This window comes from Notamacropus eugenii, chromosome 4 (genome assembly GCF_028372415.1).
Source record: "Notamacropus eugenii isolate mMacEug1 chromosome 4, mMacEug1.pri_v2, whole genome shotgun sequence".
Classification (NCBI taxonomy): domain Eukaryota; kingdom Metazoa; phylum Chordata; class Mammalia; order Diprotodontia; family Macropodidae; genus Notamacropus; species Notamacropus eugenii.
In genome coordinates, this window is record NC_092875.1 from 5,660,005 (window position 1) to 5,686,484 (window position 26,480).

At 41.4% G+C, this 26,480-nt stretch overlaps 1 protein-coding gene and 1 pseudogene across 5 annotated transcripts in view; one reads left to right on the forward strand and one right to left on the reverse strand.

Moving 5' to 3' along the window:
- LOC140502815 (uncharacterized) overlaps nt 1-26,480 on the reverse strand; it is a 34,281-nt gene that overhangs the window by 5,847 nt on the left and 1,954 nt on the right. The window contains exons 2-5 of one of the 5 annotated variants that reach the window (XM_072606828.1): nt 24,138-24,228; nt 23,655-23,771; nt 22,806-22,901; nt 18,123-19,549 (exon numbers count right to left, since the gene is read on the reverse strand). In XM_072606828.1, the coding sequence (XP_072462929.1) occupies nt 18,123-19,549; nt 22,806-22,842 (1,464 nt within the window). In that variant the 5' untranslated portion in view covers nt 22,843-22,901; nt 23,655-23,771; nt 24,138-24,228. Of the gene's footprint in view, nt 1-15,954; nt 19,550-22,805; nt 22,902-23,644; nt 23,772-24,137; nt 24,229-26,480 lie in introns of those variants that run through there. The other 4 variants (XM_072606827.1, XM_072606825.1, XM_072606826.1 and 1 more) reach the window with 4 other exon arrangements.
- Nucleotides 4,733-8,924, forward strand: LOC140498687 (uncharacterized; annotated as a pseudogene).

The window sequence follows — 26,480 nt, forward strand, 5'->3', positions numbered from 1 at the left end:
CAATCACTTGATTCATGATGGAGTCTCTCAGGGATTAGGACTGGGGTTATTTCATTTTTACGTTAATAAAGCATCTAAAAGTATTTTACTCAAGTGAATTGCATGTGACAAATGAGCTTCCTGAATCAAACCAAGAGGAAACTGGTTCTAGAACATTGCTTATTTAGGTTATACACTATGTCAATCATGAAACAAGCCACTAACAACTAAATGTGGTTCACTCAGTATAGACCAGGTAAGAGGCAGTATGGTCTATTAAGCACATGCTAAAGATCAGGCACAGTGCTAAATGCTGGGGGTCCATAGAATGACAAAAACAGTTAATGCATTCAAGGAGTTCACCCTTTAATGGGGAGCACAATATGTGAATAATAAGGTATTGTGAAGATATACAGAGTAGATGGAAGGTAATCTCAGAGGGGGGTATAACATCAGTGTGATATTCATAGTGCCTACAGTGGCCACAGAATACCACAGACTCTCCATATAGTAGACAAAACTCAAACATGTATTCAGACACCAGAAAGTCAAATCCATCATAGTAACAAAAATCTATACACAATAACAATGCAGAGAACACCATCAGCCCTGAGCCTTCCCCTTGCTAGGCTTCAAACCTGCTCCATTAAACAAGTCATAAGCAGGATCCCTTAAACAGAATGACAAACAAGCTCTTTCACTCACACCAGTCAGCAGCCTGCTTGCCTGCATGCTTACTAGCTCTGACTGCTCTCTGACCAGTTCCTCTTAGCCCTGCTCTATCTCCATCCATTTTTGTTCCAACTATTCAGCAAACTCCTACCACCACAAGCTCCATGTGACTCAGACTTCTATGTTACCCAAGCAGGTCACATGGGCCTATTAATGGATGGCAAAGATCTTCCCATTAAGAAGTAAAATTACATTAATAATAAGCAAAAATAAATTATCAATACAGGAAGCTAATGGGATCTAAGGGTGCATGAAGAGTTATATGTCTACTATTGATTAGAGAAAAGTAAGTGAAAAAACTCTGAGGTACATCACACCTATCAGATTGGATAATAGAACAAAAAGGAAAATGATAAAGGGAACATGTGAAAATGTGTTGTTGGTGGAGGTGGGAACTAATCCAACCATTCTGGAGGGCAATTTGGAACTATACCCAAAAGGCTACAAAACTGCAAGCCCTTTGATCCAGAAATACAACTGCTAGGTATTTGTTTTAAAGATGTCAAAAAAGAAGTAGGGAAAGGACCTATTCATGCAAGAATATTCACAGTACTTCTTTTCGTGGTGGCTAGGAATTGGAAAATGAAAGAATGCCAATCAGCTGAGGAATAACTAATATGTATGATTGTGATGGAATATTATTATGCTTAAAGAAATGAAAACCAAGCTGATTTCAGCAAAACTTGGAAAGAATTAAAGTGAAGTGAGCAGAACCAGGAGAATGTTGTACACAGTAACATAATGTATACTGTATGGTGAAAAACTGTGAAAGACTTAGCTTTTCTCAGCAATAAATGATACCAGGCAATCCCAAAGGACTCATAATGAAGCACGCTATCTGCCTCCAGAGAAAAAAAAAAGCTGTCTGAATACAGAGGGAAGCACATTATTTTTTCATTCTTTCTTTTTATTTCTATTATAGTCTTCATCTAAAAATTACTAACACAAAAATATTTTACATGATTGCACAAACATAAGCTGTATTGGATTGCTTAAGACCTCAGGGAAGGGATGAGGGGAGGAAAAGAAGGAGAGGTGGAATTTAGAACTCAAAACTTTTTTAAAATATTTAAAAATAGTTTAACATGTAATTGGAGTCAAATTAAATATTATTTTTAAAAAACATTTATATATTTAGTACAAGGCAAGGGACAGGGCCATCATAGTCCACCTTGTCCTACTATCTCTGGGTCATTGTGTTCAATTTTAGACACCACATTTGAGAAAATTCATTGATCAACTGCAGAGCACAAAGAATACAACTACCATGTCAAAGGGACTTCAGTTCATGCCATATGAGAGTCATGTCCAGCCAGAAGGAAAATGGATAGATGGATCCATGAGTTAATAAGTGGAAGGAGATATAAATACATGGAAAAATAGATATAGGAAAGAAAGAAGGAAGAAAGGAAAAAATGGAACAAGGGCATTTATTAAGAACTTAAAATTTTCCAAGTATTGTGTTAATTGCTGTGGGTATAAATATAAAGAAACAAGCCAGTCCCTGTCCTCAAAGAACTTATTTTCTAATAAATAAAGAAAAATATAAAGTATGGAATGGGGGTATTCAGTCTGGGGAAGGGTTGCTGGAGCAAGGCTTCTGTCAAGAAAGGGTACAATTCAGGAGAGTACTTTGTGATCTGGGAGTGAAGGGTCCATTTGGACTACTCATGATATGGTTGAATCTGCTAGGATCTTGAACATCTGGAGAAGAAACTTCATGGAGAGCATCTTGAAGAAACAAAGGAATTTATGAGGATGAGAGACACTCTATGAGGGGAAAGTGAGGTAGGAGTGTGTTTCAGGCCTGAAGAAAACCCAGTGCAAAAACAGGTACAAGAGATATGGTGGGTTGTATGTATGCATATGTGTGTGTGTGTGTGTGCATGTTTGGGTATTAAAATTATTCTACCCACAATTAAAGAGACTGAGGTAGAGTTCATAGCCAATAGCACTTTACTAAAGGGTCCAAGGTCCCTTCTAACGAAGTAGACCTCAGATCTTTCTCATGATCTGAGATGTTCCCTTCTCCGAGGATCTTCTTTTCATAGGGTTTGATACCCAAATATGCAAAAGAGGCATGGTAAAATACAGAAACTCATCAACTGATAGACCTTGCCTTTAAGGGTCAAAAATGACATAGCAACAAGAGGTCATAGGTTGGATGAATCACAGGGCATCTCCACTGACTAAATAGTCATAAGTCAGTCACTTATTTATGTTGGATAATAGAGTATGGTCTTGAGATACAAAAATAAACTGCAAGACTTTCTGTGAAATTGAGCCACCTCCACCACACTGGGCTTGGTCACCATGACAAGGCAAAACAAGGTTGAGGGCCTCTAGTCAGCTTCCTATGATTAAACGTGATCTTACAATCAGCAGCTTACAGCTGTGGAGTCTACTATAGAGAACTTCCAATAACTATCCCTGTGAAATTATATCAAAAAGATCGATACTGATGGAAATAGAGTAGGGGTCCCAAGCAATGATTTCTCACATCCACCCCTCTTCAATCCAAAGAAAGACCTGTCTTTCTTTGCATTGTTACAATGTAAATGCATGGAGGGTAGACCTCCACGGATAACACAAAACCAGAAGGTGACAGACCCCGTACTTAGGTGCAAAGATGACATTAAAGAAGAGGAAAAGTGGCACAACTTGGACCGATTTTGTTGGATTTCATTAAACATTAAGCAAATAAATATCTGAGGTGGCTCCCTCCCTCACCAAGAACCAAGAGGAGCAGGTGCCTCCTAGTAAAACTCGCCCCAAAAGATACGGAAATCAGAGGATCACAGGGCGTTTGTTCAAGAGCAGCAGCACAAGCATAGTTTGCCACACACACAGGTTCTGAAAATATTTTGAATTTATGAAAACAATTCAAGCAATTTTGTCAAAAAACCAACTCATTATGGTGATGAGAGGCAAGGTACCTGTACACAATGCAAACAGATCTAGATGGCTGTAGCATGGGGAGTGGAGGAAAATAAGGAATAGATTGAGCTCCTTAAGCAAAGGAATTATCAGTCATTGCTGTTGGCGGTGGAGGAAAAGTTGAAAAACAGGGGACTAAAAAGGAAGACTTGAGGATCCAGGTACCGTAGGCTCACGAACAGGTGGATTAGGAATCATTGGTGGAGGGGATTAGGAAGGTGTCATGCTTACTGGTCCCATCTGATACAATTGTCCAGTCTCTGAAACACCTTCTGATGCAGTGCTGTGGTCCTCTGATGATCTCTCCTCTTAGAGATACTAGTATAAATGAGGCTTCAGAGAAGCTTCTAGTGAATTTGCTTCTTCAGTTCAGGCCACTGTCTGACAAAATACATTTTAATACAATTCCAGTTTGCTATGGCAACAATCAGGTCAGAAAGAGAGATTTAGCTCAAACCTTAATAGCACTCATACGAACATCACTAGACCAGAGAATTTACTTTTTAAGTTGGCAAATTCAAATAAGAACTGAAAAATTTAAAAATTCTGAACTTTTATACTTGGCATATGCTACTTACTATACAACCTCATCTAAGTTGCTTTATCTCTATGGACCTCAGTCTCCTTATCTTTAAAATGGGAGTGAGAATATTAAATGACTTTTACTGTCCCCTTCCATTCCAAATCCCAAGATTCTATCTATGACCTAGGGAGAAAACATGCATCCCAAGAGTTTGTGAACATGGCCCAACTGATGCAGAGAACTTGAGGCAGTAATGTGTCTCCAAGCTGGTCTTTGTAGAAGGAAATTCCATTTGGTACAAGTTGGACTAGACACCTGCCATCTCTAAGCTTCTATGATCTGAGCACAGTGAGAGATTTATAAGACTATGTGTAGATAGGACTTAAGGAATGATTACTCTGGATTGTGGGTACATGAGCCCAGGTACACATGATCTCTTGCTCAAAGAACATAATGGAGACTATGACCATGAGTGGTCAGCTCTCAAGGCACCTGTCTGAACTGAAAGTATTTGGTATTGTCTGTTCATGTTGAGGCCTATCTGATATAGTCAGATCTAGGATGCCACAGCAGAGCATCCTCCGTGAAGTAGCAATGTGGGTCAGGCATTTACATTAAATTTCAAGCCAGGCACTTTCCCTTACTTCCTGTCTTGAAAAGTTGTCTAGGGCCCTGAAATCTGATATCAGCACAAGCACATTTACAAACACTTTTTTGAAAATTCTGGTTAAGCAAAAATTCAAAGAGAGAGAGAAATGATGTTCAGGATGCATAAGTAGCTAATCTAGCCTCATAACCCAAAGAGGAATGGTCCTAATGCTTGCATAAAGGGCCAAAGTTCTGGACGCCATTCAAAGACCAATATACTTTAAAACAAGAACAAGCTCTGCCTCCTCCAGGAGGCTTTTTCCAGGCCTCAGTCAGGACTGTTTCTGTGGAGAGAGATTTGGACTGGAGAAAGTAATGGGAACCACTGCTCTGATCCTATATGTGTGAACCCAAGCAATCTACAAAGACTTTCTCAGCCTCAGTTTGCTCATCTGTAAAGAAGATATAAGGAATACTGGCCTTCCCAAGGGGGGTGGGGGAAAAGTGTTGTCTAGACCTTGTTTGTCAGTAGTCAGGTGTATGTTGTCTCCCCCTGTAAGACTTTCAGCTTCTTAGGGAAAAGGACTGCTTTCATCCTTCTTTGTCTCCCCAGGGCCATCTCCAGAAATCCTGACCTCTATCTGGTCACTGAAACCAGATGACTCAGGAGGAGAAAGTGAAGCAGGTGACTTTGCACAGCCCTCTCTCACTTAAATCCAGATCACTTGTGTGTTATGGCATCACCTTCCTGATGTCAGGGTCCTTTTTGATAATGAAATTATAACAATAACATTGACTTCACAATGACTATTCTTTTGTTACATAATTCAGAATGTCATACAGCTTGAAGCATGTAGTAAATACTCCTAAAGATTTGACTTTGAACCCTCCGAAAACCAATTAGAGTAACAATCAGTCCTCATTTCTGCCTTCTTGACTTTCCTTCCCAGATCATCTAAGGTATCAACCCTGATTGAGTACGAATTTATTTGTTGTTTTAGGAAGCAGTGACATTCAAGGATGTGGCTGTGGACTTCACCTGTGAGGAGTGGGGCCACCTAGACACTTCCCAGAAGGAGCTTTACTGGGAGGTGATGCTGGAGAACTACAGGAACCTGGTCTGTCTGGGTAACAAGGCTTCTCTGGGGACTTGTGATCTGCCCCACATCTGCTTCCTTCTGTTGGGGCTGGGTCTAGCATTCAGCACTGGTGCTTTGGCTTTTAAAAACAAAGAAGCATTTGTTCATCATGATGAGGCCAAGAGACAGGATCGTTGTGCTCTTCCTGGTCCCAGCTGAAGGACTCTTGCTTTGTATGTCTAGAAACTGGCTGCTTCATTGTGTGACCCCACTCTGGCTCTCTGTTCCCTCAGGTCAGGGAGGCTTTCTCCATTCCCCATGCAACTACGTGAAGTCAGGAAAGCTCCCAGATATCTTAGTATTGAATGGACCAAATGAATTCATTTTCTTTCTGTACCTAATTCCATTCTTTATCTGACTCCTGTATCTTCCCAAGAAAACAAAACAAATCAGATCATCCTTGAGATATTTTCTATTTGCTTCTCTATTCCCTCAGACCCCTAGTTGCTCCTAGAGGCCTGTGAGGTGACCATAACTGACTATCACTTTACCATTTCCCATAACTAGGCTTTGAAGATTCCAACTTGCATGTAATTTTTCACCTGGAGTCAGGGGAAGCACATAGGATTCCAACGGATAGTGTCCTAAGAACCTGCTGGCCAGGTGAATACATGATACCCCAGTGTTCAGCTGGTAATCCATCTGTGGGTCTTCTGAAAAGAGGCACATTTGTGATCCTCTCAATGACGTTTTTGGTCATGAACTCTTCCCCCAGCCATAGATCTTACAGATAACGTCTTCCCAACTCCTTCCTTTTATTTGGATGTTGTCAACGTTTATACCATAATCATTTGGTATGGATAGATAGAAATGATCAGATGTTGTTGGTGCTTTCAGAATGAAAGAAGGTTGTTCAATAGTGGGTGAAACTTTGAACAGGCTTTTACCTTTTGGGAAGGCAGAGTGGAATTCTGCTGTTTAGGAGGTACGCATAACTTCCCCTTCTTAGACCCAGTGATGACATTCCTGTGATTTTCCCAGGTATGAGATTGAGACAAAGAATTTTCCATGAAAGAAAAAATGCTTCAAGCCACATTGTTCATTTTGGTTTAGGGTAGCCAGTAATTTTCCATGTTCCATTAATTGTGAAGCATCTGCATCAGTTCTGGTACTTAACATACTCTTATTTGGCTATATTAAAGGAAAAGCATGGTGAGTGCAAAGAAATTTTCAAAGAAGTAACATTTGGTTTCTATTTAAATGAAAACAATGTGTACATTGCTTATAAAAGCCAGTATATTAGGGAAAGTGAAGCACAGGCAAAAGCTTGTTCATTCATTTACATTTTTTCTTTCAGACTGGAATGCCAGGCCTAAGACCATGGAGTCGTCTCCAGAGTTGTGTATTTCAATGGAAGACTTATCCCAGCAAAATTCTTTGTGGGATGATCCATGCATCTCCAAGATGAGGAAAGCCTAGGAGTATTATGGAAGATTAAAGAAAGGACAGAGCAATGAGACAAAGATTCTAGAGAAGGAAAAGTAACCCAAACAGAACCTGCTGATGGAGTTAGTGGCTCTGGATACAGTAGATAAAGCCAAACCTCTAGCCCAGAGCCACATCAGGGAGAATCTGTAGTTATGAATCTCCATAAAGGTGATAACCAGAGAAGTCGCTTCACCATGGAGTCAGACCAAAGATGATGTAATCACATCTCTTCAAAGAAAAAAATGTTCTGAGGTTAATAAATGTCAGAAAGCTTTCGATTATGATTTTGACCCCATTAAAAAATATGGAATTCATGCTGAAGGGCAACTTTATGAAAGTAGGAATTCTTTCCTCCTGAATAATGAACTTATTCTACACCAAGGAACTAATCCAGGGAAAAAGTTGTATGAATTGACTAAATGTGGTAAGATAATCTGTCAGAAGTCAGATCTTAATCACCATTCTAGTATTCAGAATAAAAACAAATCTTATGAATGCAGTGAATGTGGAAAGACCTTCTTGTATAAGATGAATCTTACACAACACTACAGAATTCATACTGGAAAGAAACCTTTTGAATGCAGTGACTGTGAAAAGACCTTGCACCAAAAGATAGATCTTATTCAACATTATAGAATCATACTGGAGAAAAGCCACTTAAATGCAATGATTATGGGAAAGCCTCTCCCAGGCGCACAACATTGACTCAACATCAGAGAATTCACACTGGAGAGAAACCCTACAAATGCACTGGATGTGAAAAGACATTTCGATCAAGCTCTAACCTCAGTCAGCACTGGAGTACTCATACAGGAACAAATAAATAGATAAGTAAATAAATGCTCATCAGTGCAGGATATGTTGGAAGGCATTCTCTCAAAAGTCTGTTCTTACTCATCATGGTAGTATTCATACTGGAGAGAAACCAAAAGAATGCACTGAATGTGGAAAACTCTTTCACCAAAAGTCAGACCTTAGACAACACTTCAGAATTCATACTGGAGAGAAGCTTTTCAAATGCAATGATTGTGGGAAAGCCTTTCCCCGTATCACAACACTGGCTTGACATCAGAGAACTCATACTGGAGAGAAATCTTATGAATGTAATGAATGTGGAAAGGCCTTCCCTTCAGAATACAGGTCTTTCATTCCATAGAAGAATTCATGCCAGAAAGAAGTCTTAGGAATGCAATGAAAGTGCAAAGTCATTCCCAGTAGATCAGAATACTTATTCAACACATAGAATTCAGGATGGATTTAAAGTAATATATTAATTGAAACAAAAGTTATCGCTGGAAGAGTGATAAATTTACTAAATATTGGAAAGGTTCAATGGACATATAATGCATGTGGAAAGCATTTCAGTTACTGATGGTAAACCATTTCTCCTTAGTACAGGGGTCATTGACTAATAACTGTGTCACTGACCACACCATCCATATGTGGAACCATCAGTTACAACAAATGGAGAAGTTTTGAATGTTGTATATAAGTTTACTTACCTTGGTAGTGTACTTTCCAGAGATGTACAAGTTGACAATGAAGTTGACATACGCATTGTTAGAACTAGCTCAGTGATTGGGAGACTCCAAAGAAAAGTTGGGGAGAGATGTATTAGACTGACTACAAAACTTAAGGTGTACAGAGCCATTGTGCTGACCTCACTTCACTTTATCATAGTGATATCATTTTGGTCCTCTTTGAGAATGAAGGACAATAACCAACCAGTACAGATGTCATTGACAAGAGATGCAAATGGGCATATTATTTTTTTTTATTTTGAATTTCATTTTGAATAGTAAGTTCACCACATTGGGGTGCTGAAGTTAATCTGGCCTTCATAGCAGGGTCAGGGCAGTCAAAGACCATGAAGCCCCAAATGTGTCCCTGCTCAGATGCTATTCTGCTTTGAGCCTCCCAGAAGGAAATCACTTTCTACGTTGTGCTACATCTGTGAGATAAAGACAAGATATTGTCTACTTTTACTACCATGCATATCCAGGGAGGCAGAGCAGCTGACTGGGGGCTGAAAGTCTAGGTGTGGAGGCAGGAAGGCACCAGCTCCTGAAGTATGGACAGTCTACCAGCTCCATGCCAGGAAACTGAGTAGCTTCCTTTCGAACTGTCTTAGGAAGATTCTGAACATCACCTGGCAGGATAAAGTACCAGACACTGAGGTCCTTGCTCAAGCTGAACTGCCAAATATTCAAACTATGCTTCAGAGTGTGCAACTCCAATGGGCTGGCCACATTGTTTGAATGCAAAATCTACGCTTGCCAAAAAGACTATTTTATGGAGAACTCACATGGGGCAGGCGATCACATCGTGGCCAGAAGAAATGATACAAGGACACTCTCAAGGTCTCTCTCAAGAACTTTGGATTTGACTGTGCAACATGGGAGACACTGGCACAGGACCACTCAGCATGGTATGCCCACATCAGAAAAGGTGCTGTTCTCTATGAGCAAAGCAGATTTGAAAGAGCACAAAAGAAATGTAGGATGCGCAGATTTGGAATACCCACCCCAAATGTTCACATGGACTATCTGTGGTAGAGCATTCTGACCTCGTATTGGTCTAATCAGCCACAGCTGTACAAATTGAAACTTCACTTAATCATAGTGATATCATTTTGGTCTTCTTTGAGAATGAAGGACAACAACCAACCAGTGCAGGTATCACTGACTAGAGATGCAAATGAGGCATATTGGGGTTTCTTTTTTTCATTCTGAATAGTATTTTATTTTCCCAATTACATATAAAGATAATTTAACATTTTTTTTTTTTTGCAAAATTGTGAGTTCAAAATTTTCTACCTCCCTGAGACAGTAAGCAGTTTTATGTAGGTTATAAATACGCAATCACATAAGACATTTTCACATTAGTAATTCCATGAAAGAACAAATAGAACAAAAGGGGAAAAACACAAATAAAGTGAAAATAGAATGCTTTGATCTGCATTCAAAGTCCATAGTTCTTTCTCTGCATGTGGATAACATTTTCCATCATTAATTTTTTGGAATTGTCTTGGATCATTTTATTGCTGAGAAAGGCTAAATCAATCATAGTTGATTATCACATAATGTTGCCATTCCTGTATACAGTTTCCCAGTTCTGCTCAATTCACTTTGCATCAGTTCAGGTAAGTCTTTTGCAGTTTTTCTGAAATTTGCCTGCTCATCATTTTTCATACCACAGAAGTATTTCATTATATAATATATACCACATGTTCAACCATTTCCCAGTTGATAAGTGGTCAAAGGATATAAACAGGTAGTTTTCAGATGAAGAAATCAAAGCTATCTATAGTCGTGTGAAAAAATGCCCATGATCACTACTGATTAGAGAAATGCACATTAAAACAACTCTGAAGTAGCACTTCATACCTGTTAGATTGGCCAATATGACAGGAAAGCAAAATGATAAATGTTGGAGAAGATGTGGGAAAATTGGGATACCAGTGCATTATTGGTGGAGTTGTGAAGTGATCCAGCTTTTCTGGAGAACAATATGGAACTGCACTCAAACTGCTTACCCTTAGATCCAGCAGTACCACTACTTGGTCTGTATTCCAAAGATCATTAAAAAGCAGGAAGGAATCACACGAACAAAAATATTTATAGCAGCTTTTTTTGTGGTGACAAAGAATTGGAAATTGAGGGGATGCCCATTCGTTGGGTAAAATGAGGCATCTGCTTTCACAAGTAACCAATGTGTTGACTTACCTTCCTTGATATTTGTTACTCTTTATTGGGGAGGGGAGAGTCAGTGGTGAGTGACAGAGATGTGTCTAAAAAGTAAAGGAACCACCTATAAAACAAATACTGTAGCTCTTCAACTAGAGCACACAGCTTCCTGAATATCATGCTTCCAACATGAAAGACAGGTATAGGGGAGATAATAATAATATATTAAGTGAGATTAGAATGGTTTAGTGGCTGCTTTAGTAATTAAGAATGGGCCGATAGCTCACAAGGGCCATTAGGGATTTGTGCTTAACTTTATTGCATTGAACTTTTTGTCAATGTCTTGAGATGATATGTTTAAAACACTAAATTTTAAAGCATCATATACATATACACATCCATGTAATCTTTTTAAAGGCCTAGATGGTATGCTTATCAAATTTATTGATGGATCAGGAAAAGGTAACTTGGTTTTGTCCTTTACCCTAAATTCCTTTGTGAGGGAAGTTTGGGATTGCCAGAAGGTAACAGGGGGAGGGGTTGTGTTTGAAGAATAAGTGAGACATGGGACATGTGCTAAAGAGTTTACTGATACCATTTGATCTTTACAAAACCCTGTGCTAGGTGTCATTACGCTCCCCATTTTACACTTGAGGAAACTAAGGCTGATAGGTTAAGTGATTTGTTCACAGTAAATATCTGAGGTCAGCTTTGAACTAAATCCAAACTTCACAGAACAAATCCCCTCAATAAAAGCATTTGTTCTGTAAAACTTGGACTCAGTCTAAAGGCCACACCTAGAATGCCACATGTGGTCTTGAGGCCACAGGTTCCCCACCCCTGGTTGTTCAATACCACTGTTGGATGCAAAGGTGCATTCATGAAATTTTATTACGTTTAATTAAATGGAAGTCTGTTAGTGATGAGAAGGTCATGAGATACGCAGGCAGTAAATGGCTGTTGCCATTGCTGTTTCCTACTCCATTTCTCCCTAGAACTCCCTGTCTAGTCTGGTAGTCTGAGCCTTCTCTAGCATTAAAGTCTCCCAGAATGATAAGCTTTTACTCTTTTGGCACATTGATGATAAAGGTCTCCACATCTTCATAAAATTGACTTCATCAGGGTTCATCAGGGTGGGAGCATAGGTATTGATGGTGGTGGGGTGATGTTTTCCTGCAAGTGGCAATCGCACTGTCTTGAGTCTGTCATTCACTCTTTTTGGCAGGCATACCAGCTTGCTGACTAGATTAGTTTTGATTGCAAAACTTACACCAGCTTCATGGTGCTCACCTTCACTACGGCTCCAACTTCCAGTTGACCTTCATATGCCAGCCTTTGATGCAATACCTGCTGAGTTCTCTCACAAGAGCTGTTTGTCTTTCATGTCTACTGGATTTTGTGTTCTCCAGAAGCACGAGCACATTCCATGTACCGATGGTGAAGACAAAAGTTGCAAAAAGATGGAAAAGTTTTTGTACATTATTTTTGTTTTTTAAACCTGGGCAGCGGGGGGGAGGTGTTGGTCAGGGATCCAATTCTGCTGTGGTAAGGCAGCCAGTGTTGAGTAAGCAGACAATTTTATGGGCACCTTTTTATAGGCCCTTTCTCACACTAGGAGGTGAGCAGTGAGGCCCTTGCTTGGGACTGCTACTTCCAGTGAGATGACCCTATGGCCTGGGCTGCCTGTGTGCAGGGTTGTGACCAAAGCTCCCAGTGGGTCTGCACTTGATGCTCCATCACTTGCCGCTCCATCACTTGCCTGTCACCGCAGGACTTTGACATAGGTAAAAATGGCAAAATTATATGGGTGGTCTCTTGATTCACGCATAAACATTGGAATTCAGTAAGGCAGAGTTGTGGCAAAGTCATTGGCTTCACTGTCCCATAGTCATCAAAGTCCAGAAACAAAACAAAGTCAAGATGACTGGTGATGTCCCAGGGTGCAGTGGATGACCTTGGTGTCTTCGATGTCTAACCAAGCTATGAGCGCTCTACAACGCCTACATCAATCATCTTCACGCTCCCTGGAAGGAATCATTTTTATCCACCCACTCTACCAGGGAAGTCTTCACATGTCTGGGGTTGTCACATTCGCCCCCAAGTCACTGAAGGGTTTGAGACCCCTCCGTTGCCCTCAACCTGGTTTAGCCCATCTGCTGAGCTGGTTTACCAGGGTGTGGCTGCTGCACATGCTATAGTTTCTTGGGGCCACAGGTGAGAGGTGGGTGAATGAGGTTAACACTGAAGCTAGAAAGGAGCCCTGCAAAGAGCTCATCACCCCTCACACAAGAGGCACAGCCTGTGCCCCACACCAAAGATATGTACAGTACAAAAGGAAAATGATCACAAAGGGAAGTCAGGCCTAGCAAAGGCCTCTTGGCCAAAAGTGGGATGTGAGCCAAACTGAAGAAAGAGGTGGAGGTGGGGAGGAAGAGCATTGGAGCTCTGTAGAAGACCAATGTAAAGGCATGGAACTAGGTAACAAGCCTCCTTCAACTTACCTCTCAGTCAAGTGTTATACTGCTTATGTGCCCATACACTGTCTTAGTCTTCCAAAGTACAAGTCAACAAGCAAACATGGCTCCCACTCAAACATCAGGAAGGATGGGGTAAATCCAGTGGTATTCTTCCCAATAGTGCCATATTCATGCTTCAGAAATACTAGCTCAACTCCTCTGCAGTTTCTGATTAGGCTTCAAAGAAGCATCAGAATGGGGAAGTGGATCCCTGAGGCTAATAAGGTCAGAAACCAGACTTCTTGATTCCTATCAAGGTGATCATTTCCCTAGTTCTTTATTTTCAAAATCTCCTATCTTATTCAGAGGGAAACATGACTTGGAAACCATAGTCAAGACTTTGGGGACAGCCTATATTTCCCCCCAACACTTTAGCAACGTGCAGGAGCTGGTTGGTTTCTGGTTGGGGATGGCTGACCCCACCAGGTAAATAAATGGTCATTAACCTCTAGAATATGGCCCATGTTCTTATTATCACCTTCCAAAAATGTGGTCAAAACACCCCAGATCCAAAGGCTTACTGGTGTTTACACTCTGCTAGTATGCCACAGCAACTGGCCTCACTTTCCTTTGAACATATCAAGTACAACTTGGACACAAATATCCACTGCCATTTGGGATGAAAAAAAAAACTATTTCTCAACAGTTCAAGTGTCCTCTCTTGCCCTAAATGTCTAAAATCATAATGTATTCTAGGGGGGCCATAAGCAAAATGAGTAGAGAAGCCACCATGGCTCCCTGATGGCTAGTCTGAGACCCACTGTGGTCCAGCACAACACGCCACTGCACAGCTCCAGCTTTTGCTACTGGCTCAATGGTAAGGTGCCAATGTTTGAATTGTTCAGTCTCACATGGTGGCTTGTATCAATGTTCAGCCCTTCCTCCTATATCTATTCTGAAACCCAATCATCCAAAGACAACTAATGCCAGGAGCGTTATTTCAATACAACAAAGACCATTAGCTTCTTGAAGACAGAACTCTCTTTTGCCTTCATTTGTATTCTCAGTGCCTGACACAGTAGACACTTAAATATATATATATATATATATATATATATATTATTAATAAATGTTCACTGACTGGCTGAGTGAAAGTTCTAGGCCCTAGTGACATGCTTTCTAGTGGAAGTCTCAGATTCAAGGCTACAATTCCATTTGCATCACCTCTTCCACCACAAGTATTCCCAGAACACTCTTTTTCTATGGCTTGCACCACAGTCTCAGTGGCAGCTAGGTGGTACAGCAGACAGTGACTCCTTTTCCTGAGTTCAAATCCGGCCTCAGACACTTCCTAGCTGTGTGACTCTGGGTCTATCACTTAACCTTGTTTGCTTCAGTTTCCTCATCTGTAAAATGAGCTAGAGAAGGAAATGGCAAATCATTCTAGCATCTCTGTCAAGAAAACCCTAAATGAGGTCATAAAGAGTTGGACACAACTGAAAATAACTGAACAACAGTTTGCATGTCATGTGATCTATTGGATGGAGTACCTGCATCTACAGTAGTTTTCCCTAGCCAATAGAATGTGCTGAACTCATACCCAGCTATTGCTTCTGCCCAACTCTGGCAGGGAGTATCCAAGTTAATACACATCAGTGGACTGTTTTCCATCCACACTCAAAATCTGCCTCCATGCCCACAGTCTTAGAACTTGTCAATGAAAGCCTACTTCAGAACCAAGAACGCTGGTTTGTGTGTGGAAAACTGTGCCTCAGTGTCTTTAATTCCTCAGCTGGAAAACACAACAGATTTCTAGTGGTCATTTTCTGGGTACAGATCTCAAGCCTCCTAAATGAACACAAGTAAGCAGCACTAATGGCTTGCTTAGGTCTGCACAGGCCAACAAAACATGCAGGACTCAGTTGCCCAGATCTCTAAAATGTGTTCACTTCCTCATTCCAATGATCTTCAAATGACCTCAAATGGCCTAGACCAGTAGTGTCAAACTCAAATAGTTTGTAGGAGTATATTGATCTAGAGGATCGTAAATTAACGTTATCTCTGTTGTACTGTATATTTATTTTGTTAAACATTTCCCAATTATATTTTAATCTGGTACAGGTCATACTTTGGAGTTCTGCTGACAGGAGAAGCATAAAACAGGGAAGTATATGCTCATCATAAGTGTTCACCACTGTGATGGATAAGATCCCTGTAGTTGGTGAGGCCCACTAAATGCTCCTGTTTGTGGGTAACATGCTAGTTGCATCAAGTCTGGAAAATTTGCAGATCCTCCGGGAAGAGACCTGTAATCACTCAAATGAGTTTGGCTTGACCTTCACATAGAAAAAAACAAGTTGAAAAAACTGGCTGTTCTCCAGATTATAGCCTGTATTTGGATGGAAAACCTACAGAGCTTTCCATTGGTATGTTTATCTGAGATGTGGGTGATGGATGATTGGGACCAAGAGATGAGAGAGGCTGGGTTGACTTTGAGAAATTTAGAAATATCTTTAATGACCCCAAGCTTCACAGAAACACCCATCCTATTATTAACAACATTTAATTGATGGTGGTGACATGACATGGAAGATCACAAACTCTTAATAATTAATAGTGAATATCACACAAGGAGCAATAGAGAAGTGCAGAGTGTGAGTAGCCTGTAGCATGTAACCAATGAGGATTTCAAAGAAACTGAAAGACAATATATCAAAGAATCATACGATAGGAAGAATGGTTAGTTACATTATAAGGGATGATGGCTGGACAGCCCGAGTGCCGAGTGTGACCAGAGGGGCAGACATTCACATCTGCTATTCTAAGTAGAGGCAAGAAGAAATGAAGACCTCAACTAGGTTGTGAGTAAACAGAAAGGGTCACAAAATGGGAGGCACTGAGGGGGTAGAAATGATAGGGTGTGGCAACAGATTAGAGGGTGAGGTGAGGAAGAAGTTATCTCCCCTCCACACATTAAAATCATTCAGTCCCTTTATGTGCTGTCTTCACTCACTTGAATGAAAGTTCCTTGTGGGGAGGGACCATCTTACTTGTTTCTGTATCCCAAGCATTTAGCACAGTGCTGTCTCCAAGCCCCCTTAATGGGAAGAGCTGAGGTGCAACTGGCAGAAATAGAGAAGCTAGGGCAGGGTCAGCATTGCAATATTTCCAGCATTTCCACACATCACATCACAAAAACAAATAAACCGTGGCTCTAACTGCAAGCAAATTTCCAGGACAGGGGTGGCTCCTTCAAATGCACTGTCCAATCCAGGAAAACTCCTGTTGTGAGAGGCATCAAGGTTCTGAACTCAAGTCAAACAAGATCTGGGCCCAAATCCCATCCGCAGTACACATACTAGCTGTGTAGGCATGGGCCAATCTTTTAGCCTGTCTAATCCTGCTTCCTCATCTATAATATGGGGGCATGTGTAGAATCTGCTACTCTGGGCTGCTATGAACCTCAAATGAAGCCTATAAAACCACTCCATACACCTTAAAGCAGTATTAGCTCTCTCTTTCTGAGTAGCACTCCTTAGGAAAGCCAAGAAGCTGACTAAGAGGGAGAAAACCCTGTCATTCTCAGATGGGTATAAATGCAGAAAGGAGGAGAGAGGAGGGGGAATGGGAGGAGGAGCAGGAGGAGGCAGCAGTCTAGGAATCTCAAGGATGAATCAGAAGGGCAGTAGACACCATTCTGGTACTGCAAAGCCTGAGGACAGGAATGATGTTAAACTTTCAGTGTGAGCATTTGTACCCCAGAAACCCATAAATGCTACAAATCTGGGCTTGATTTATTATTCTGTTCATTGTCTAGATTTCAGAAAGTGATAGACAAAATAGAATCATGTCCCCAAATCAACTGTTTATAACAGATTGAAAGGGTCTGTCCTTCCCTGATGATCAGACTCAGTCTCAGCATATTAACCTGCTGGCCAGCTGGCCTAAGCATTCCTAAAACTGCAAAACATTCTTCCTCAGTAAAAATTCAGGTAGTTTTGAGGAGAGATGCTTACTCCTAAAAGGGAAACAGGAGGCTACAAATTTCTCTCTTCCTGTCCCTGGACCAAAGAAAATCAAACAGCAATGTTCCAGCATGGTGCTGGAACTCCATGACACTGCTGTGCAGCCCATCTGAGACTTTAACAATAATAAAAAATGCTTTTCCTAATTATCCAACATATCATTATGTGAATACAGAAGTCACATAATCAGGCTGATAAATTAGTAATAATAACATAATGATATGCCTATATTCATGTATTATACACACAATAGCTTTCTGACCCCAACCCAAAACACCAACTCCATACTACGTCTACTAATTTGGATGAATATAAATATCCCTGAGACACTTACAGAATAGAGCAGGTGGAAAATCCAAACCAAGTGTCCACTGAGATAGCCTGAGGAAGTACTGAATTTTACGTGGTTCAGTGAGGGAAACGCAGGAGTTTCATAAGCCTTTTCTCTAGCATAAATTCTCTGAAATGATGTATTAAGATCTATGCTCAGGCTGAAGGGCCTCGTACATAGTTTTATTATAAAGTGTCTCTTTCCACTATTAAGTACCTGGTATTAGATGTTTGCTTTTACCAAAGACCTACCTTCATTCAGTAGTACACTTACTAGGTTTCTCTCCAGTATGAATTACCTGGTGCTCAGTAAGTTGCGTGCACTGGCTAAAAGTCTTTCCACATTTATTGCATTCATGAGGCTTTCCCCCAATATGAACTCTCTGATGGCGAGTAAGTTGTGTGCTCTGGCAGAAGGCCTTCCCACATACGTGACATTCATAAGGCTTCTCTCCAGTATGAATTCTTTGATGAGAAGCAAGGGATGAGCTGCGATTGAAGGCCTTCCCACAGTCACTACATTCATATGGTTTCTCTCTGGTATGAATCCTGCGATGGTAAGAAAGGGAGGAGCTGTAGTTGAAGGCCTTCCCACATTCACTGCATTCATAATGTTTCTGTCCTGTATGAAGTCGCAGATGTCGGTTAAGTTGTAAGCTCAGACAAAAAGCCTTCCCACATTCGTTACATTCATAAGGTTTCTCCCCAGTATGAATTCTCTGATGCTGAGTAAGCTGTGTCCTCTGAGGGAAGGCTTTCCCACATTCGTTACATTCAAAAGGTTTCTCTCCAGTGTGAACTGTCTGATGTCGTGTAAGTTCAGTGCTCCGGCTAAAAGCCTTTCCACATTCATTACACTCATAAGGTTTTTCTCCAGTATGAATCCTCTGGTGTCGTGTAAGGTGTGAGCTCTCACGGAAGGCCTTGCCGCATTCATTACACTCATAAGGTTTCTCTCCAGTATGAATTCTATGATGGGAAGCAAGAGAGGAGCTGTGTTTGAAGGCCTTGCCACATTCACTACATTCGTAAGGTTTCTCTCCAGTATGAATTATCTGATGTCGATGAAGCTGTGCACTCTGTCTGAAGGTCTTCCCACATTCATCACATCTATATGGTTTCTCTCCAGTATGAATCGTTTGATGTCGAACAAGATGCGCTCTCCGACGAAAGCCTTTCCCACATTCATCACATTCATACAGATTCAATCCTGTCTGCGCTGCCTGAAGGGAAACAATGGGTGAGCTACTGTAAAAGGCTTTCCTGTATCCAATGGATTTGTAACCTTTCTCTACTTGATGATACTCAATAAAGTCAGAGTCATAAATGGGGGATTTCTCATATTCGCCATGCTTACAAACTCTCTTGTCTGAACATATCTGCTGACCTTTTCTTAGGTCTGAGTAAAAGCCATTACATTGATAGAGAATTTTTCCCACAGAAACTCTGTGTGGAAAAAGGACTGGCCTTAAACAGAAGTGTTGGCCAGATTTAATACATTCCTGGCCTCTTATTTTACCAGGAGGATTCCTCGAGTTGATCTTTAATTGCTGAAGATGTTTCTCTTCATTTTTCTGCTTCTTTTCCAACCAAACATCATATTGCCAGGTTTCTCCCACTTTGAGGACACAGGGACAATCCCTTATGAGTGTTTTCTGGGATGATTCTTCCATAAAAATACCCAACCCTGGAGATGACTCTTTGTTTTCAGTTCTTGTTTCCCAATCTGAAAAAGACATGCAAATGCCACATATAGACCCTTTTATTTCTGAAACCATCGTCATATCATCATCATATATGCACTTGCAGTTGGTAAAAGGCTTGCACAGTGACCCTTAGACATGCCATAAGACACTCCATCTCTTGGCTAGGGGAATTTTCTCTGACTGTCCCCCATACCTGGAGTGCTCTCCCTTCTTATCCCTGCCTCCTGGCTTCCTTCATATCCCAGTTAAAATCCCACATTGTGCAAGAAGCCTTACCTAGTCACCCTTAATGCTTGTGTCTTCTCTCTGGGATTATCTCTAGTTTATATCTCTCATCCCTATTTGTATGTACAGAACTGTTTGAACGCTGTCCCCTCCATAACACTGTAAGTTCCATGAGGGACAGACACTATTTTTACCTTTCTTTATATCCCCAGCACAGTACTTGGCACAGAATAGGCACTAATTAAATCCTTGCTGACTTGACTTACAAAACAATTGTGAAAGAAATGGATGAATTATTATATTTTCCAGATGAAAAAATTTAGACAGAGTGAGCCAGTAACTTGCCCAAAGTCATACAACTAATTAGTAGCTAAGGCAGTAACTGAACCTAATTTCTAGCCCAATGTTCTTTTCTTTACAATATTATCTCCCCTACAATGGAATAAACATATTATATGTGAAAATATTTAAGCAAAGGCTGGATGAATACCAACTTCCTGCACTGAGAGGGATTGGACTAGAATGTTCCAGTTTCCTTATTTATCAGATATATTCCTGAGGCCAGGGAACACACTACCCAGGCTCAGGCTGACTTCACATATCTGTGCTATTCCTCCTTCTGTATTTGGGAGGAGCTCCAAGTCACATGTCTACATTAGGGAACTCAATTAGTAAAGTCACAAGTACAAAGAGTAAATTTAAAGGAAGATTAACTAAGGATTATTACATATCCAGAACTTTAGGGTAATCATCCTACTTCACTAAACCACAGATCACTAACCCTAAATTTTAGTATTTTTATGGGAAAAGGAAGCCAAGGATAATACCTACAAGGGCACAGATTTACATAGAACAAAGATATTAAAACTCATAATTAAAAAGAGTATGTGGCTTTGAAAGTTTTGAAAGTTTTCAGATGTCAAATTGCTATCTACAGTAAATGTCAACATAGTGATGCTTGGGGGCAAATGGAAAGAAGAACCAGAGGAACCAACTCAAGAAAACAAAATGAAGTTAAGAGAAAACATAAGGGGAAAAAAAACCTCAAAGCTTAATGGAGACTGTCTGGTATATCTGGGATCAGAATCTAGACCTTCTGATCTGTCTGAAGGGCAGTATAAGACAGTCTTAGATAGCCTCCTTGTCTCTTACTTCTCCTTCCAATTTACCCCACGTGACCTACTTATTTCATCATCATTCTCATACCACTATGCTGTTTTTTTCCCTCTTTTTTTTAGGGGGGGAAAGAGGCTGGGAGAATTGATTATTTTAAATGTATTATTATTCAATAAAAGCTTCCAAAGAAACACCCAAATAACCCCGTAGAAAGTTCTTCTCCAAAAGACGTCTAAGTCAAAGCTAATGGCATGACCACAACTGGGAGCAAACATCATGTTGCAATTCTATGATTAATCAACTATTAGGAAAAAAGGAGGGAGACAAAAACAGATGGGATAGTTTCATTCCAATCTGGACAGACACAAGAAAGGTATTTAGAGAAAATAAATCAGAAGCCTGGCCCAGAATCAGGATATCAGCATCCTAGGGGACTTTAAGTATCCAGACAACCAATTACCAAAGCAGAGGGGCTAATAATGGCTGGTCTTTCCTTACTGTGAATGTCATCCACCAAAATGTAAAGGAACTAGAAAGCAGTAATTCACATAATGGATCTGATGCTTACAATGAGAAGGATCTAGTTGCTGGGGGAATCTTGGGGAGGAAGCAATGCCATCAAAACATCTGTTACAGGGCAGGAAAGGAAAGCTGAGCGTGATCTGAGGTCAGGCCTTGATTTCAGGTGAAACGACAAAGGTTCAAAGGAAGGTTAGGGAAGATGCTGGGAATTAAAATGCTCCTAGGGAAATCAGATGAATAGAAAAAACAACACCACCAGAATGAACTCAAGCACACAAAGAGAAACATTTCTAGTGGGGAGGAAAAAGAAGCACTTTCCAAGATCGCCAACCTGGACTTCAAAAAGACATTGAGAAGGTGGAGGATCAAGACTGAATACGTAATTTAAAGCAGGGTGTCAGAAAATGGGAGAGGAGCCAGAGAAGGGTGAGGGGCCTCAAGTTCATGCCCTATGACAACTGGCTGAAGTTTGGAGGAGAGAAGACTTGGGAGAGACAGAAGAGCTTTCCTCAAGTATCTGAAGGGCTGCCAGGCTTACTAGGTTTGACTCTGGAGGGCAGAACCCTCCAGGAGCAACAGGGGAAGGCTGACAAGAGGCACACTTAGAACTTCCTATGTCCTGGTGCTACTACCTTGGAGGAGTCCAAGTAGTCTGAAGGGCCACCTGACACGGGGCTCAAATGATGCTTCCTTCATGTATACATCAGACTAGTGGCCAAGGAAGTCCCCTCAGAGTCTATGATTCAGGAGCAGGTATTATAGGGTTATTTTTTTCTTTTGCACAGTGAGAAAATATTCAGCCAAAATAAAGAAAATAAAACAGAGGAAATGATTCTGCCCTGAGTATTTCTGCTAGAAGTCTAACATTCAAAATTCACTAAGATCTTAAAGAAGTGTATAAGAATAAAATGCATATCCCAAAGGTAAGTGGTCAAAACACTTTTCAAATGCACAAGTGGCATCATCCACTTGTCCATGCTGGTCCAGCTTTGGAGAAACTAATGAACTTTACTGGTAGAGCTGGGAGTCAGTATCATCTCAGTGGGCGGTTAAGGAGGGGGGTCAGAAAGGGAGGAATGACGATTTCAGAAGAAACCAAAGGAATACAGGGAGCTTGCCATGGAGGTTGAGTGAAAAACACAACATCCAAAGAGTCACACAGGTTCCAGGGCTCTTTCCAAAAGCTTTCAGCAGCATGGTCTTGATTGGCAACTGAAGATGTAGCCCAAAATCAGGGCACAAGAGAAAGACCTCCTCCCTACTGTTGGCAATGAACCTAGAGGAATACAGGAGTGGGAAAAAGGCTAAGTGAACTGTTTAGGCTGACCAGAAACTGCAGGAAGAACCTCCTGTGATTTCCCCCAGGGGCCAGTTGAGCTGGCTGAGGCTCACCTGCTGGTGTCCCTCACTCACCTGCACACCTGCATCTCAGGCCTTCTCCCTCTGGCATCCAAGGTGCTTCCCCTCGCTCTAGATGGGAGATCACATCTGGTTTGGACACGGCAAGCCCTGCTCATTGGAAAATGTTTCTTATAGTGACTCCTATGTGAGACTTTCCCTTCTAACCACCCAAAATTAATCTTCACGAACATTTACTAGCTAAGCATTGGAAGTCCATAAATAACACTTCCCCCAAATTTATCTAATTCCTATAAGTTTTGGTCAGAGTGTAATACAAAGTATTGGGACAGAAAGATTATACTCTCCCACTCTAATTCCATCTCTGAACCCCTATATCTTTGGGGAAAAGCAAGCATTCTAGGAAAACTCAATGAGTGGTATAAAAACTCTTAGGAAGATGATCTGTATTGTGTCTCTAACAAGTATGGAGGAAAGATTCACAGAAAGAAAATGAATTTGACCTCTTTACTGCTATGAAAGCCTACATTTCCTCATATGTAAAATGAGGAGGTTGTACTGGATGACCATGAAGAACCTTTCCAACCCTAAACCCACAATCCCATGATCTTTTCATGTCCTCCAGCATCTGCCCTGGGACATGAAAGAGTGGAAACGAGGGAGGCACAAGGACACAATGACAGTCAACCACCAATTCCAGTTGACCAAATCAAAGCCCTTTCATTTGGGAATGGAGGCACAAGTGCCCTGGATGATGGCCACAAAAGGGTTAGTAATTCCTAGTCTTTGTGGCCAGACAATAATCGTTCAACATTCAAGACCTTTACATCATGTGCCAACAGAGGAAGGAAAGGATCTTCCTCCCCTGGACAGAGCAGGGGAAGCAGCCTCACCCAAACAGACCAGGTTCCTAAAGTTCTCCAGCATCACATCCCTATAGAGCTCCTTCTGAGAAAGATCGAGGTGCCCCCACTCCTCCAGGGTGAAGTCCACAGCCACATCCTTGAATGTCACCCATTCCTGAAACAGGACATACATTTGAGCTTGGCCAGATAGTTGTATGTCTTATAATGACTATTAACATTTACACAAGTTTGTAAAACTTTTACATAAAAGTTACAAAATTATAAAAGAGGGAAACATTTGTCCTATATCAACTGACTTCTGTCTCCAAATTCCCCTCCTATCCCAAACATTTCTTCAGCACCTCCAACGTGCTTCGCATTGGGGATTCCTGTGACCAAACGCCACCCTACGCTCCCGAAAGAGGCAGAGGGAAGTTACGTGATTTATCCAGAATTCCATGGACAGGAAATTTCTGAGGTAGGATTTGAATTGGGGGTTTCCTGACTCCAAGCCCAATGCTCTATTTACTTGGCCACCTACCTTGAGAAGCAGTGTTACAGAGTGGATACAGTACTAGCCTGGCAGCCAGAAACACTGAGCAAGTCACTGAACTCAGCCTCAGTTTCCTCATCTGTAAAATGTGGATAAGAAGGCCCCTTAGCTTCCAGGGCTGTGCTGAAGATCAAATGAGCTAATCTAAGGGTGGGGAACCTGCGGCAATGGCTGCAGGTTCTCCACCGGATATGTCAAGTGCTGAAGAGTGCTCTAGGAACTTCACAACTAGGAGTGGTGGAGAGAGAGCTGGGTGCCAGGAACACCTGACAGTCAGCAGGAAGACCTGGAGGCAGGAGGAAGCCTGTTGTTTGTTCTCCCCAGAATTCCCAAAGCCCAACTTCCCCTAGGCAACCTATTTCCCTTTTAGATAGTCAAGAAGTTCTCAAGCCTAAATTCACTGCTTGACAAGCTGCTAGTTTTGTCATCTGGGAGCAACCGGAGCAGGACAAAGAACCCTTCCAGATGATCACGCTTCAGATCCTTGAAGATGCTTACCAGGCCTCCTTGAGTATTCTCATCTTAGCTTCTGAGCCCTTCACCAGCCTGAGCCCATGAAGGATGAAAAACAATTCTGCTGACAGTAAAGAATAGTGGGGACAGGTAGGTGGTGCAGTGGATAGAGCCCTAAGCCTGGAGTCAGGAAAACCTGAGTTCAAACCTGGGCTCAGACACTAGTTGTATGATCCTGGGCAAGGAATTTAACTGTTTGCCTCAGTCTCCTCACCTGTAAAATGAGCTGGAGAAGGAAATGGCAAATCACTCCAGGATCTTTGCCAAGAAAACCCAAATGGGGTCACAAAAAGTCAGACAGGATTGAAAAGTGACTAAGCAACAACAATGAAAAGAACAGCAAATTCCTGACTGTGCTTTCAGATTTACAAAGCACTTTCCTCTTAGTCTTGTAGGAAGGGAATACAAGGTCTATGATCTCCATTTTACAGATGAGGAAAGTAAGGCGCAAAGGGGAGTGACTGTCTGAGGGTTGGAGGCAGGACTCCGAAGGGTCCTCAACAAGTTGGCACCTACCATCTCCTGGTCACTCTTCTCTGGACACCCTCTAGCTTACTGATACAGTGCCCCAAACTGAGCTCCCCGATATCAGATACGGAAAGCACAATCAGACCATCCCCTCTCCAATTCTGGACACTGACAGGCTTCACTCACACTTGGCTTAGTGCCCACTAAAAAGCCCCTCTCTTTTTCAGACACACTACCCTCTAAGCATGGCTCCCCCGACTTGTATTCTGAGAGTACAATCAGGCCAACATTCAAGCCTATTGATCTCTTACTAGCTCATCAAGGCCTTAAAAACTCCTCAGAGTCCTAGTCATCACATCAATGATCCCAGGTAAATCATTTGCAATAATATGATAGCTAACATTTATATTGTGACTACTTTGTGCCAGGCCCTGTGCTAAGCATTTCACAATTATCTTATTTGATCCCCACAACAACCCTGGGAGATAAGTGCTATTACTATCCCATTTTACAGATGAGAAACCTGAAGCAGACAGAGGTTAAGTGACTTGTCTAGGGTCACAGAGCTAGTAAGTGTCTGAGGCTGGATTTGAATTCAAGTCCCATGCTCTGAGTACTCTGGATCCCCCAGAGGCCTCACAAGGAATTAGCCCCTTCTGACCCCAGGCCTCACCCACTGTACATTATGCACCATCCAGTGGCCTCAAAATTAATTGAACCTTCTCCCACTCCTCCCCGCCACCACTTCAGCCCCAGCTATCTGTGCATTCTAGGTACTCCCTAGTGCCCCATTTCTACTTTTGAACTCTATTTTCCTCATCTGTAAGATGGACATTGGGCAACTAGGTGGACTGCTAGGCTTGGAGTCAGGAAGATTCATCTTCCCAAGTTCAAGTCTAGACTCTGACACTTAATAGCTGTTGAGGGAATTGAGGGCATTAGGACAGTGGATAATTATGGGAATTGAGTGAATCCCACTGACTCCATCTTGTGACTCAGTTCTGGAGCTAGCTCAGTTTCCTTTTTATTCAATTACAGGTCTAGTTCAATTTCTGCCTTGTGAGAAAATTGTATTTAATTGTGGAAATTGGGAGAAAACCTCATTACATTGTTTGAACCTAGCCTTGCATGGTAGGAAAACTGGACCATTTCTACCTGCTGTTCATAACTATGGACATCAGTTATGCTGACCAGAAACCTGATCAGATCCAAAGATTGTTTGAACCTAGCCTTGCATGGTAAGAAAACTGGACCATTTCTACCTGCTGTCCATAATTATGGATGTCAGTTATGCTGACCAGAAACCTGATCAGATCCAAAGATTGATGCAAGGAATTTTCTCACAATTGT